Genomic DNA, 13,343 nt, shown 5'->3' on the forward strand with positions numbered 1-13,343 from the left:
TGTAGCTTTGGAGCCTGCCCTGGAATTTGCTCTGTAGCCCAGGCTGGCCTGGAACTCACAGAGATCCACCTGCCTCTGCCTCCCCAGTGCGGGGATTAAAGGTGTGTGCCACCACCGCCCAGCTTTACATCCTATTTTTTTTAAGTGAATGATTACAATGACTACAAGTAAAAAACATGTTTTCCATGTTTCTACAGGATTAAACATTTTACATATTACAAGTGAAAACAAGTTGTCTCAAGAACAAACACACATCCATGTCCAAGCAACTTGTTACAGATTAACAAAGTATAAGCAAGCAAGGTATTTTTCTCAGCCAGTTCTTTTACTGGCAGGCTGCATTTTGCAGTTAAAAAGAAAAGGCCATTGATTATTTATTTAAGACTATAAAAAGTTTTGAATCACAAACCTAAACTTTTATATATGAAAACCAGTCAGCTCTACTTTAAATCCTAGGGTGCAGACTCATTCATCAACAGTTTTGTATATCAGAAAGCGAAGGGCAGAAATGGGCACAAGGAACCATCATTGATCACCAAGTCACCCTACCAAGAAAGGCACGTCGGCTAATAATCACCGGGCTGCTTTGTTCTTGTACCCTGACCTTAGTGAGTCCCTCCCTCAACTGTGTGCCTTTCTAAACTTTGGGTTGTTTCTCCAGGTTTTTCACCTCAAAGCTATTAACCAAAACATCTCAACCTAATCTTATTAACAGTTCGACATCTCAATTCTTTCTAAGGGTGGTGGTTGAATCATTAATCTGCTCCAGCAGCAATGCTTGGAAAAAGTCAATCACTATTATTATAAGTACCAGTAACACTGCCCAGTGAGGGGCTAGAGCCCCCTGAGAGTTTTCACACAACCCATAGATGATGAGGGACGTGGTGGTCACGAAGGCAACAGTCAGAGCTGTGCTCACTAACAGCATGAGGTCCTCAGGACAGGTAGTCTTCAGGGATTTGCCTCTCCAAGGCTCACTCAGGTGTGGCTTTGCCAACCGCCCAGCTGTGTTCCATGAGTTCCAATGCTGCCCGTTGGTCCCCTCACATGACCCCCAACATTCAAGGATGTGACTATCACATCAGGTGACATCTCAACCTGTGACTGACAGGTGCTGGGAGGCAGAGCCAGCACCTGAACTTCCATTCTCCCGCCAGGTCTATGAGGTTGGGCTGGCAAAGGGTGGAGTCAACACAGATCCAATGAAAACAGGACTGGGATAAATATGCTCTGGTGTCCAGTGTGGAGAGAGACATTACTGTATCATGCAGCAGGACCACGGGTCATTCATTACCCAGTTCAGGAATCACAAGTCAGGACCAAGAAAAATCAGGGCTGTGGCTTCCCAGCAGCTTTGGGACCCAGCCCTGCCTCCCCCTAAGGGCCAACCTTGTCTGTTTCTCAATGTCTTCTGCTGATAGGGCTTCTCCTGGCACTGAACCTGGAGGTTGGTGTCCTCTTGGCCTTCCTGGCAGTCCAGCCTGGGCAAGCTTCAAAGACAGTAGCTGCAGCCTTCACCTTCTGGCCACGGACACTGGGAGGGGTGGTACAAGTGGCCCCCACCCGCAGGTTCAGCCCAGTGAGCCACCTGAGGAGGAGAGAGATGGAGAGCTCACTATAGGCATGCATGGGTGAGAGATTTCCTGAGGGGTATGAAGGGAACTTAGAGAAAGTACACAAAAGAGGAACAGTTTCTACTGAGTTCTGGCTGGGTGGCTCGCCTCCAAGTCACTTTAAACCTCTGACCCCTTCTGCATAAAAAGGGGGGACGATAGGGGCTGTAGAGATGGCTCAGTGGTCAAGAGCACTGATTGCTCTTCCAGAGGTCCTGAGTTCAATTCCCAGCAACCACATGGTGGCTCACAACCATCTGTAATGAGATCTGGTGCCCTCTTCTGGCCTGCAGTCATACATGCTGTGTACATAATAAATACATCTTAAAAAAAGGGGGGAGTGGATAATAAAACAGTAGCAGTGCTTACCATGTACCAGACACTACATCATCAATTTGTAACTGCTAACATTAATTCTCCAGCAGCCACAATGATGTGGGTTAGATTGCTCATCCTTCTCACAGATGAGCAAAGGGAGCTGTGGTGATCATTTGGTGAAGCGTCAGAGCTTGGGCTGCCTAGACCTTAGGCTCGCTTGTCTCCAGATTCCTGCTATTTTATTAAGACAACAAAACCAGGCAAACAGGGTCTCACATAGCCCAGGTGGACCTCAACTTATGATCTTCCAGTCTGCACCTCCTGAGTGCTGGGTTACAGATGTGTGCACCACACCTGGTACTTAGGAAGCACTAGAAACTGAACCCTGGGGCTTTGTGCTAGGCAAGCACTCTATGTCCCCAGCCTTTGTTTTCCTTTAGTCCAGGCTGACCTCAGACTCCTGATCCTCCTGCCTCCACTTCCCAAGTGCTGCTGGGATTACAGGTCCAGCTTCTTGTCGTTTTATGTAATTGTGCCAAATGTACATGTGCATGTCTTAGGTCCCAGCACACCAAGCGAGGACAACAACATCCCAACTTTATGAAGGTCTGGTCAAAGCTCGGTCCCCCTGTGCCACTGAGTTCTCTTCAGTTTGACTCAGACCGTACCCATCTAGGAAGACGGGACCTCAGGTGGGATTGCCTCCACCAGACTGGCCTGTGGGCATGTCTCCACAGCATTATCTTGATTAATAATTGATGTGGGAGGCCCAGTTCACTGTAGGCAGTGCCAGCCGAGGTAGGTGGTCCTGGGCTGTGTGGGAAAGCCAACAGAACGAGCCAGTAGGGGGTGCTCCGCCCTCGTCTCCACCTCAGTGCAGTTCCTGCCTTGAGCTCCTGCCCTGGCCTTTCTTGATGAACTGTAATCTGTAAGCTAAACCCATGCCAAGTTGCTTTTTTTGTTTGATTGGTTTGGGTTTTTTTTCTTTTTTTTTTTTTTTTTTTAAGATTTATTTAGTATGTACACAGAAGAGGGCGCCAGATCTCATTACAGATGGTTGTGAGCCACCATGTGGGTGCTGGAAATTGAACTCAGGACTTCTGGAAGAGCAGTTGGTGCTCTTAACCTCTGAGCCATCTCTCCAGCCCCTGGTTTGGGTTTTTCAAGACAGGGTTTTTTTCTGTTTAGCCCTGGCTGGCCTCCAGCTCAGATCCACCTGCCTCTGCCTCCCAATTGCTGGGATTTAAGGCCTGTGCCACCACAGCCTGGCTGATAGTTTTGACATAGGATCTCACTATGTAGCCCTGGCTGGCCTGGTCTATATAAACCCGGCTGGCCTCCCTCTCACAGAGGTCTGCCTGCTTCTGCCTCTTGAGTGCTGGGATTAAAGGCTGTGGTCAGCATACCCAGCTCCCTTCTTGCTTTTTGGTCATGGTGTTTACCACAGCAACAGAGGCGCGCTATCATCATCCTGGGTACTCAGGAATAGTAATGACCTGGCAAGGGTGCTTTCACGCTTGGCTCTGAGGAACCTCACAGCCACCGGAAGCCGGCCAGGGGTGCACAGCCAGGGTTCCTCCAGGGAGATGGCTGGACCTGATGGCAGCAGGTGGTATCCCTCTGGTGGGGGTGACTACCTGTACAGTGGGAGCAGCTGGCAGTCGCAGTGGAAGGGATTACCACTGAGGTCGATGAGCTCCAGCCCGCTGAGCCACAGCGGCGCAGGCAGGGACTGAAGTCGGTTCTTCTGCAGGTACAGGCTCCGGAGCCCTGATCCCAGGCCTGAGAAGGCCCTGGGAGAAATCTGCAAGGAAGGTGCCAAAGCCCTGTTGTGGGTCCCTGCCAGGTGGGCGGCCTCTCTCCAGCAGAGAAGCCAGCCGGAAGGCCCAACGTGGTCCACATTGGAAGGGTAGTTCTTTGCTTAAAACCCAAGTTGATCCTATTCCGAGGCACACGATGCCCAGCCTCTTTCAGTGAGGCCTGAACCCCAACCTTATCACTGCCATGCCACTTAGGGACTCTCAACAGCAGGTAACTGCTCACACTCAAGGTCTTCCATGCCCCTTGGCAGGCTGCACCTGGCCTGGCACCCACACCTGAATTCCCTAAGGTTTGAGGAGGATTTTTGGTTTATCTTGGGGTTCTCGTGCCCTGCCTAAAATGCTGGTTGAAGGAATGCACTCCTATGGACTGTGCTTCCCGCCCGCACCTCACCCAGCACCCACCTGCTCCAGGCCACTGCTGTTCAGGAAAAGCTGCTGCAGCGACCGCCCCACGGGCTGAAAGGCCCCGTCTTGCAGCGCCCTGAACGGGTTCCCCGCGAGCTGCAGCTCCGTGAGCGCAGGCAGCCCCTCCAAGGCTCCCGTGGGCACCTCTCGCAGCTGATTGCTGTCAAGATGCAGCTTCTCCAGCTCCCGGGCGGGCCCCAGCGCCCCAGGTGAGACCTGGGTGATGTGATTGGCACTCAGGTAAAGGCAGCGCAAAGCCCGCGCTCCCGCCAGGTCCCCGGGTGCCAGGCGCTCCACCGCGTTGTCCTGGAGATGGAGCGAGACGAGGCTGGGCAGGGCTCGCAGAGCGGCCCCCGGGACCCTCAGGAAGCGGTTGTGCTCCAGGTACAGGTAGGCGAGCCGGGGGGCCCCTTCGAGGGCCGCAGCGCTCAGGCCGGCGAGCTGGTTGTCGGAGAGGTAGAGGTAGAGCAGGCGGTCCAGGCCCGCCAAGGCGCCGGGCTCCAGCTCCGCGATGGCGCAATGCTGCAGGTGCAGCGACACGAGGTGGCGCAGGCCCGGGAAGGCGGCGCGGGGCACCGACGGGAAGTGGTTGCGCCTCAGGTCCAGGAGCTGGGTGGCGTTGGGGAAGCCGCGGGGCACGGCCTGCAGGCCGCGGCCGTCGCAGGCGCTGTGCCGCGTCTCCGCGACGCACACGCAGGCCGGAGGGCAGGGCGCGGCCCCGGCGGCGGCGGCGGCGGCCTCCGGCGGCGGGGAGCGAGGAGGGACGCGGGGCCCGGCCGGCCGCTCCTCGTCCTCGTCCTCCTCCTCCGCCGCCGCCGCGTCCCCCGGGCAGCGCAGGTCTGAAGGCCGCAGCGCGTCCAGGGCCTCGCCGCGCAGCCTCCGCGGGCCCCGGCACGCGCCGTCCGAGCGCACCCGAGCCCGCACCAGCCACTCGAGCAGGGGCCGCGCGTGGCAGGCGCACCACAGCGGGTTGCCGTGCAGCCGCAGGCGGCGCAGCTGGCCCGGGCCCTGCAGCGGGGGCAGGGTGGTGAGCTGGTTCCCGCGGAGGTCGAGGGTGTGCAGGCGCGGGCAGTGGGCGAAGGCCCGGGGACCGAGCGCCTGCAGGGCCCCGTGCTCCAGGGCCAGCTCCCGCAGGCCGGGCAGCGCCAGGCCGTCCTCCTCCCCCGTGTAGGTGAGCGGGTTGTGGCCCAGCTCCAGACGCGCCAGGCTGCGGGCCTGGGACAGGGCGGCCCCGGGCAGGGCCTGCAGCTCGTTGTGGTGCAGGCTGAGGCGGCGCAGGGCCGGCAGGCCCGCCAGGGCCTCGGGGGCCAGCACGCTGAGCGCGTTGTGGGACAGTTGCAGCCAGCGAGTGCGCAGCAGCCCCTGGAAGGCCATGGCGGGCAGGTAGACCAAGGCGTTGTTGGCCAAGTTGAGGGTGGCCAGCGAGCCGAGGGCACCGAAGGTCCCCGGCCGCAGCTCCTCCAGCATGTTCCCCTCCAGCTCCAGCCGCCTCAGGGAGCCCAGCCCGTCCAGAGCCTCCTGGGGCAGCATGCTCAGGCGGTTGGAAGCCAGGTTGAGGAAGAGCAGGCGGCCCAGGCCTCGGAAGGCACCCTCGGCCACCAGCTCCACCTGGCAGTGCTGCAGGTCCAGATGTGTGAGGTGTGGCAGGTCCTGGAAGGCGGCTGGAGGGATGACCTTCAGCGTGTTGCCCTGGAGGTCCAGCCTCTGGGTCAGCTGGGGACAGGAGCGGGGGAAGGAGGCTGAGTTGCACAGGGACCCCGAGCCTCGGCCTCTCTCCCTCACCTCTCGGATTCCCTTCGGCCACCGAGGCACCCTCACTCTGCTCTTTCCTTTCGTCACCGCTCTTGGCTTTCTCGCCCGTGGATTCGTAACTCCACAGGGCAGAAAAAGTGTCCTATCCCGGCACACCCCCGGTTTACCCCAGGACCTGTCACCAACCACCATTTATAGTCAACCAGATATCTTAGCCACACAAAATGGACTTTAAATAAATTATGTCGTTACTGGTTTGCTTGGTTTTGTTTCTGAGACCTGGTTCTGGCTGGCCTGGAACTCACCTATGAGGACCAGGCTGGCCTGGAACTCAATGAGACCCACCTGCCTCTGCCTTCTGGGCACTGGGATTAAAGGTGTGCGCCATTGGACTTGGCTGTTACTGATTTGTTTCCCTTCCCATTTTAGATGTGGATACCGAGGCTCAAGGAGCAGGAACTTGACAAAGCAGAACCACTGGTGTGAGCCCCGGCTCCTGCCACCCTTCCCCTCCTACCACACTGCTAACCCATGCCAGTATCACCCCTCTTCTGACCTCAGGGATGGTGTTCGGCACCTCAGTGAGGTTCTGGTGCCGGCAGGTAACGTGCCGCCTGGAGTTGTCACAGACACAGGTCTGTGGGCATCGCTGGGCAGCTACGTGCCAAGCTGGACCCAGCGACAACACCAAAAGCAGCAGCAGCAGCAGCCTGAAGGCAGGGGTGGAGCTCTGGGGCCTGAGAGGAGAAGGAGAGCTGATGTCCATGGGGCCTCAACCCTGGTGGGCACTGAACCCCCAATACAGGACAAGGAGACAGGACAGCTCCTGCCTCAGGACTCCTCCAGGCCTTCATTCTCTGGGCACGGAAAAGTGCCATGGCCTGGCCGCCTTCCCTCACCTCCTGTGGGAGCAGCTTCTGATGTCAGCTTTGGTTTACGAAGATGCAGAAAATCAACCCCAACCCGCTGAGACCTGACTCTGGACTTAAGACAGTGTGGCAGCAGCTGGGAAGAGCCCTGGCCTAGCCCAGGCCTTAGGCTCAACTGGGAGGTCCAGATGCTGAGGGGCCTGAGATCCCCGAGTCTGTCTGCTGTAGGCTCAACTGGGAGGTCCAGATGCTGAGGGGCCTGAGATCCCCGAGTCTGTCTGCTGGTCAGAGACATGCTATCATGGTAAGCAGGCAACTCAGGCCTCTGTTTACTTCCCCTTTTGTCCTCTTGTTACCTGAGTACCACACAGCTGACTGGCCCGATACAGGGGAGGGGAACGGAGGGCCTGGGGTTTGGACTGCACCAGGCAAGCTGTATCTCCCTTGCCCACCCATTTATTAATGCACCACCCATCTTTCCATCCCTCCACCTCACAACTACAGCCACTGCCCATCCCATCTTTGGAAAGATTGTTGCCACCGTGGCTCTCCTGGTCTCCCCTGTGCTCCACCTAGCAGCCAAAGGGAGTTTTCCAGAATTCAGATAGACTCCTGATACCTCCAAGGGAAACCTCCTAGCCCCTGATTCCTGGTGCCCCAGGAACAATGTATACATTCCCCATCGCATACTCAAGTGGCTTCGGCACCACTGCACAAGTCCAGCATCAGCGAATTCTCTCAGCTCCTTTCTATATACCTGGGGTCACGGTGTGAATTCTAAGCCGTCCTCTCTGATGCTGGGCTGAAACCTCACCCATGGGCCCCCTTCATAACTACTCCTAGGGTTGTTACTGTCTGCCTTTGTCTCCTTTCAGTCCAAGAATTCACCCCTTTCTTGGTGGTGGTGGTGGCTTTCTCTAGACTCTGGCTTGAGAGGTAGGGCAGGAAGGGGGCCCATTAGCCTGATTCCTGAAGAGACAAAGGTCCAGGGCATAGAAGGCTACCATAGATATCTCTTCCTATGGCCCCCAAAGACTAACCCACAGGAGTGTACTGGAACAGCTACATCCCCTTTTCTTCCTTAGAATCACCTCTGGAGAACCTCAGGTACAAGGAATATCCCATGGCCTCTGCAGCCAGCTTCCCAGAGGCACAAAAAAAGAGAAAGGGATCATCTGTGGCCACCTAGGTCATCCATGGCTCCCTTGCACCCTCAGGGCCCCAAAACTCACCCCTCCATGCCGACTGGAACTGCCAGCCCTGTCTGGAGGCCCTGCACAAGGGAAAGACCAGGGACAGTCCCCGACTGGACGCTGGCAGTACCCCCTCCCTGCCCATAGGCTTGGCAGCAGGGACAGAGCTGAATGGGAAGCATTGTCGGCAGTCCAGCCGAGCTGGGGCTTCCCCAGGCTGCGGGCAGGGGGTGGGAGCAGCGGCTGGAGTTACAGGCTGCCTGTCCAGCACAGGCTTAAGAACACGATCCAGGCCCGAGTCCTTGGACTGGTGGGAGTGGATGGGGGCGTGGAGGAGCCTGCGGGTGGGTCAGCATCTCTGGGCTCTTGCAGGCCCTGTGGGCCCCTAGGAAGAACTCGGCCACTGGAAGGTAAAAACTAGTTCACTGGGAACTAGTTGCTGCAGGAGTTAAGGTGGGAACCTGGATCCCAGGCAGGCGCTCAGAAACCCTTAACTCCTTCCTTTCTGTCCTGCACTCACACGCACACTGAAGCTCCTGCACACTTAGCCTTTTCCCTTTCACAGCAGGTGATTGAGGATCATCCACACTGATGCCGAGTCATAGCCATATTTTTAAACTGTTACATGGAATTCTACAAACAGACCTAAGACCTAAAGCAGTCGGTGATGTACACCTATAGTCCCAGCACTCGGGAGGCCGAGCCGGAAGGATCATAACTTCCAGGCCAGCACGAGCTACACAGGAAGACTGTTCCCCCAAAGAAGTACCAGACTTACTGATAAATGTCAGTTTTTCAGGTTGTTTTTTTACTTTTTGTTTGTGCTTACCCTGTGTGTACAGTGCACTGTGGCATGCCTGGCACCCACAGAGGTCAGAAGAGGGCACCAGATCCCCGAAAGTGGAGATAGAAATTTGTCAACCTTCATGTGTTCATTGGCAACAGAACCTAGGTCCTCTACAAGAGCAGCCAGTGCTCTCAATCCGTGACCACCTGTCCAGCACTGTCTTTTTTTTGGGGGAGGGGTATTTCAAGGCAGGGTTTCTCTGTGTAATTTTGGTGTCTGTCCTGGAACTCACTCCGTAGACCAGGCTGGCCTCGAACTCACAGAGATCCTCCTGGCTCTGCCTCCTGAGTGCTGGGATTAAAGGCATGCGCCACCACAGCCTAGCAAGTTGTTTTTTTTGTTTTTTGTCTTCGTCCAAGACAGGGTTTCTCTAACCTCAGGGTTTCCCTTGACCTGGGCTGTCCTGGAACTCACTCTTTAGACCAGGCTGGCCTTGAACTTGAATTATCGCACATTCAAGGTTGCGTGTGATATGCAAACAAGAGTTTGATATTTTATTCAGATGCCTTTATTTCTTGTCTAACTGTTCTGGCTGGGACTTGTAGTACTACACTGTTGAACATAAGTGACTTTTGTTTGTTTGTTTGTTTGTTTTTTGAGACAGGGTTTCTTTGTAGCTTTGGAGTCTGTCCTGGAACTAGCTCTGTAGACCAGGCTGGCCTTGAACTCAGAGATCCACCTGTGTCTGCCTCCTGAGTGCTGGGATTAATAGCATGCAGCCTGTGCTTCCTCGGGCTCATAGAAATCTTCTTGCCTAAGCTTTTAAACCATGTAGACTACCATGCCCAGCAGCTGTCTTTCCTCGTTAGGAGGTGAGCTGTGGGCCTTCTATGGCTTTTACATTAAGATGATTTCATTCTTTTCCTAACTTGGGGTTTTATCATGAAAGGCTTCTGAATTGTCAAATGCCTTGTGTGCATATATTGAGATAATCTTTTTTTTTTTTTTTAGTATTTTATGTGTAAGTGTGTGAATATGTGCAGACCATGTGCGTTCAGGAACCCATGGAGTTCAGCAGAGGGTGTTGAATCCCCTGAGCCCTAAGTGGGTGCTGAACCTGGGCCCTCTGCAAGAGCAGTATATTCTTTTTTTTTTTTTTTTTTTTTTGGTTTTTTCGAGACAGGGTTTCTCTGTGTAGCTTTGCGCCTTTCCTGGAACTCACTCTGTAGCCCAGGCTGGCCTCGAACTCACAGAGATCCGCCTGGCTCTGCCTCCCGAGTGCTGGGATTAAAGGCGTGCGCCACCACCGCCCGGCTAAGAGCAGTATATTCTTAACCACTGAATCATCTCTAGCTCCTTAGTCACAATTTTATGATTGGTTTTAGTTTTGGAGCTGTAAGAGGCACAGAAGTTTTGTACTCACAGATTATCACTGGAGCACCCTGGAATATTAAAGGGACGCATAACCTATTATCCACCCAGAAGGCTGGGAGCTGATGGTAACATGCTCTGTGTGGCTCTGAGCACAGGGCTCCTCCCTCAGACCCTTGTCACAGGCTTGTTTTCTTCAGTCGACCTCCAGAACCTATCTTAATGGAAGGTGTCCCATGTACTTTAGTTTCTGTAGGCTGGTCTTTATTTTGTTCCTCAAGACTTACATGTGCTTTATTGTACACATGGAATTGAGTTCATTATCACCAGGAAAGTTTTCACCAAATTGTGTTGTGCTTGAAAATGCTTAAAATAGCCGGGTGGGGTGGCACACACCTTTAGTCCCAGCACTCGGCTGAGCCAGGCGGATCTCTGTGAGTTTGAGCCCAGCCCGGGCTACAGTGAGTTCCAGGATAGGCTGCAAAGCTACACAGATAAGCCCCGTCTCGAAAAACCAAAAAATAAATATAAATAAATAAAATAAAATGCTTAAGATAAACCTGAGGTGAGACTCCCTGAGTCTGAACCAACACTGGCAACTCAGCAGTTGAACCAAACTGCCTTCCTGCCTCATGTGGTTTGTTACTCTGCTGCCCTGATGGCCAGAAAACACGTGGTGCTGGCAGCTGGACTCGGGCCCTCTGCAGGGGTGTTGTTAACCATTTAGCCATCTCTCCAGCCCTAACTGCAGTATTTTTTACCCCTTGTTCTTTTTGTTTTTTGATACAGGGTTTCTCTGTGTAGCCCTGGTTGTCCTGGATCTCACTCTGTAGACCAGGCTGACCTTAACTCGGGGATGTGCCTGCTGGATTAAAGGTGTGTGTCACGACCACCTAATATGCAGTCTATTATCTTTTTATTTTAAATTATGTTCTGTGTGGCGGCTATATGTTATACATGAATGCCGATTCCCTGAGCTGGTGCTACAGGCAGTTGTGAGCCACCCAGCGTGGGTACTGAGAACTGAACTCAGGGCTGCTTGTAAGAGCAGCATACACACTTAACCGTCTTTCAGCTCTTGTTTTGAGAGAAGTTTAAAATGTAGCCCTGGCTGGCCTGGAACTTGAGTGACCTTTCTGCCTCTGCCTTCTACATGTTTTTGAGACAGAATCTATGTAATTTGGTGCCAAGTTTTTAGATTTATGTACTTTATTATTTTTACGTGTATATCTGGTCTCTGCAGAGGTCAGAAGAGGGCATCAGATTCCCTAGGACAGGAATTACAGATGGTTGTGAACTGCCATGGGGGTGCAGAGAATTGAACCAAGTCCTTTGCAAGAACAGCAAGTGCTCTTAACCACTGAGCCAACTCTCTAGGCCTGGCTTCATATTTTCAATCCTCCTGCCTCAGTTCCCTAAGTGTTGGAATACTTTGAATTCTCTCACATGTCAGTGACAAATCTTACTTTGGTTATGGTTGTATGATCCTTCTGGCTTTTACTTTTGCTTGGGCTGTTTGAAGTAGGGTCTTGTGTAGCTCAGGCTTGCCTTGAACAATACGCAACTGAGAGAAACTTTTTTTTTTTTTTTTTTTTTGGTTTTTCGAGACAGGGTTTCTCTGTGCAGCTTTGCGCCTTTCCTGGGACTCACTTGGTAGCCCAGGCTGGCCTCGAACTCACAGAGATCCGCCTGGCTCTGCCTCCCGAGTGCTGGGATTAAAGGCGTGCGCCACCACCGCCCGGCCTTTTTTTTGGTTTTTTGAGACAGGGTTTTTCCGTGTAGCTTTGCGCCTCTCCTGGAACTCACTTGGTAGCCCAGGCTGGCCTCAAACTCACAGAGATCCGCCTGGCTCTGCCTCCCGAGTGCTGGGAATAAAGGCGTGCGCCACCACCGCCCGGCCTGAGAGAAACTTTTAACTCATGATCCTCCTGCCTCCACCTGAGTGTTAAAATGCTGGGATTACAAGCATGACATTCTGTGCCAAGGCTTCATGCATGTGAGGCCAACATTCTAACACACGACACTCTTGTTCCCTTTGGCCTCTGCTCTTACGTGACAGCACGTGCTGTTGGATATCATCTTTTTTCTTTCTTTTTTCTTTTTTTGGACAGGGTTTCCCTGTGTAGCCCTGGCTGTCCCAGAACCTGCTCTGTAGACCAGGCTGGCCTCGAACTCAGAGATCCTCCTGAGTGCTGAGATTAGAGGCGTGTGCCATCACCTGCCCTGGCTCATCTTTAAATTTTGTGTGTGTGTGTGTGTATATGTGTATGTGTGCCTGCGCGTGCGCGAGGATTAGAAGACAACCTGCAGGAAGAACTTTTCTCCTCCCACTACACGGGTCTCAGGGATAGAATTCAGGAGTCAGGCTTGCAGGGAAGTGTCTTTCCCCACTGAGCCGCCCACCAGCCCTTTAACTGTACTGTCTGTACATTAAAATGCTAGTGTATATTTCATACTTGGGGGGGGTACAAAAGTACCACAGCATATGTAGAGGGCAGAGATAACATGTCGGCTCTCTTTCGACTACGTTAAGTCCTCAAGATTAAACTCTGAAGTCAGGTTTGGGGTGGCTACCTTTACCTGCAGCACCAGCTTGCTAGCTAATCTTTTAAAGATTTATTTTTTGCTTTTTTTATTTTTGGTTTTTTTGAGACAGGGTTTCTCTGTGTAGTCTTGGTGCCTTGTCCTGGAACTCACTCTGTAGCCCAGGCTGGCCTTGAACTCACACAGATCTGCCTGGCTCTGCCTCCCAAGTGCTGGGATTAAAGGTGTGCACCACCACTGCACAGCCAAGATTTATTTTTTGGGTGCTGAGATGACTCGGGGGTTAAGAGCACTGACTGCTCTTCCGGAAGACCGGGGTTCAATTCCCAGCATCCACATGGTTGCTAACAACTGTCTGGAACTCGAGTTCCAGGGGACTAGACATACATGCAGGTAAAACACCAATGCACATAAAATAAAAATTAAAAACTGCTGTTTAACAATACAAATGCAGCTGGGTGTTGGTGGCACACGCCTTTAATCCCAGCACTCAGGAGGGATTACTGAGTACTGTACTCAGAAACCTGTCTCAAAAACAAAACAACCGCCGGGCGGTGGTGGCGCACGCCTTTAATCCCAGCACTCGGGAGGCAGAGGCAGGCCGATCTCTGTGAGTTCGAGGCCAGCCTGGTCTCCAAAGCGAGTTCCAGGAAAGGCGCAAAGCTACA

At 53.4% G+C, this 13,343-nt stretch overlaps 1 protein-coding gene across 2 annotated transcripts; it reads right to left on the bottom strand.

Annotated features, from left to right (window-relative positions):
- Positions 1-162: 162 nt before the first annotated feature.
- On the bottom strand, positions 163-9,699 carry Chadl (chondroadherin like). Of its 2 annotated transcripts, XM_052748407.1 has the most exons (5): positions 8,013-9,692; positions 6,468-6,648; positions 4,157-5,872; positions 3,569-3,735; positions 163-1,588 (listed from the first exon to the last, which is right to left on the bottom strand). In XM_052748407.1, the coding sequence occupies exons 1-5, from the start codon at positions 8,153-8,155 to the stop codon at positions 1,402-1,404; spliced, it is 2,394 nt and encodes a 797-aa protein (XP_052604367.1). In that variant the 5' UTR covers positions 8,156-9,692; the 3' UTR covers positions 163-1,401. The 2 variants fall into 2 exon arrangements, with proteins under 2 accessions (XP_052604367.1, XP_052604368.1); XM_052748408.1 differs by lacking the exon at positions 3,569-3,735 and having other exon boundaries at positions 8,013-9,699.
- Positions 9,700-13,343: the final 3,644 nt, after the last annotated feature.

This window comes from Peromyscus californicus, unplaced genomic scaffold (assembly GCF_007827085.1).
Source record: "Peromyscus californicus insignis strain IS unplaced genomic scaffold, ASM782708v3 Scaffold_20__1_contigs__length_68692818, whole genome shotgun sequence".
Lineage (NCBI taxonomy): Eukaryota > Metazoa > Chordata > Mammalia > Rodentia > Cricetidae > Peromyscus > Peromyscus californicus.

What these genes read in the sequence shown, in the direction of transcription:
- Chadl (XM_052748407.1), bottom strand. Translation starts at nt 8,155, where the DNA reads ATGCTTCCCATTCAGCTCTGTCCCTGCTGCCAAGCCTATGGGCAGGGA. An exon ending in GTTCCAGTCGGCATGGAGGG is followed by an intron (nt 6,649 to 8,012) that starts GTGAGTTTTGGG and finishes TTCTCCTCTCAG; the next exon opens with GCCCCAGAGCTCCACCCCTG. An exon ending in ACAGCAGTGGCCTGGAGCAG is followed by an intron (nt 3,736 to 4,156) that starts GTGGGTGCTGGG and finishes CCTTCCTTGCAG; the next exon opens with ATTTCTCCCAGGGCCTTCTC.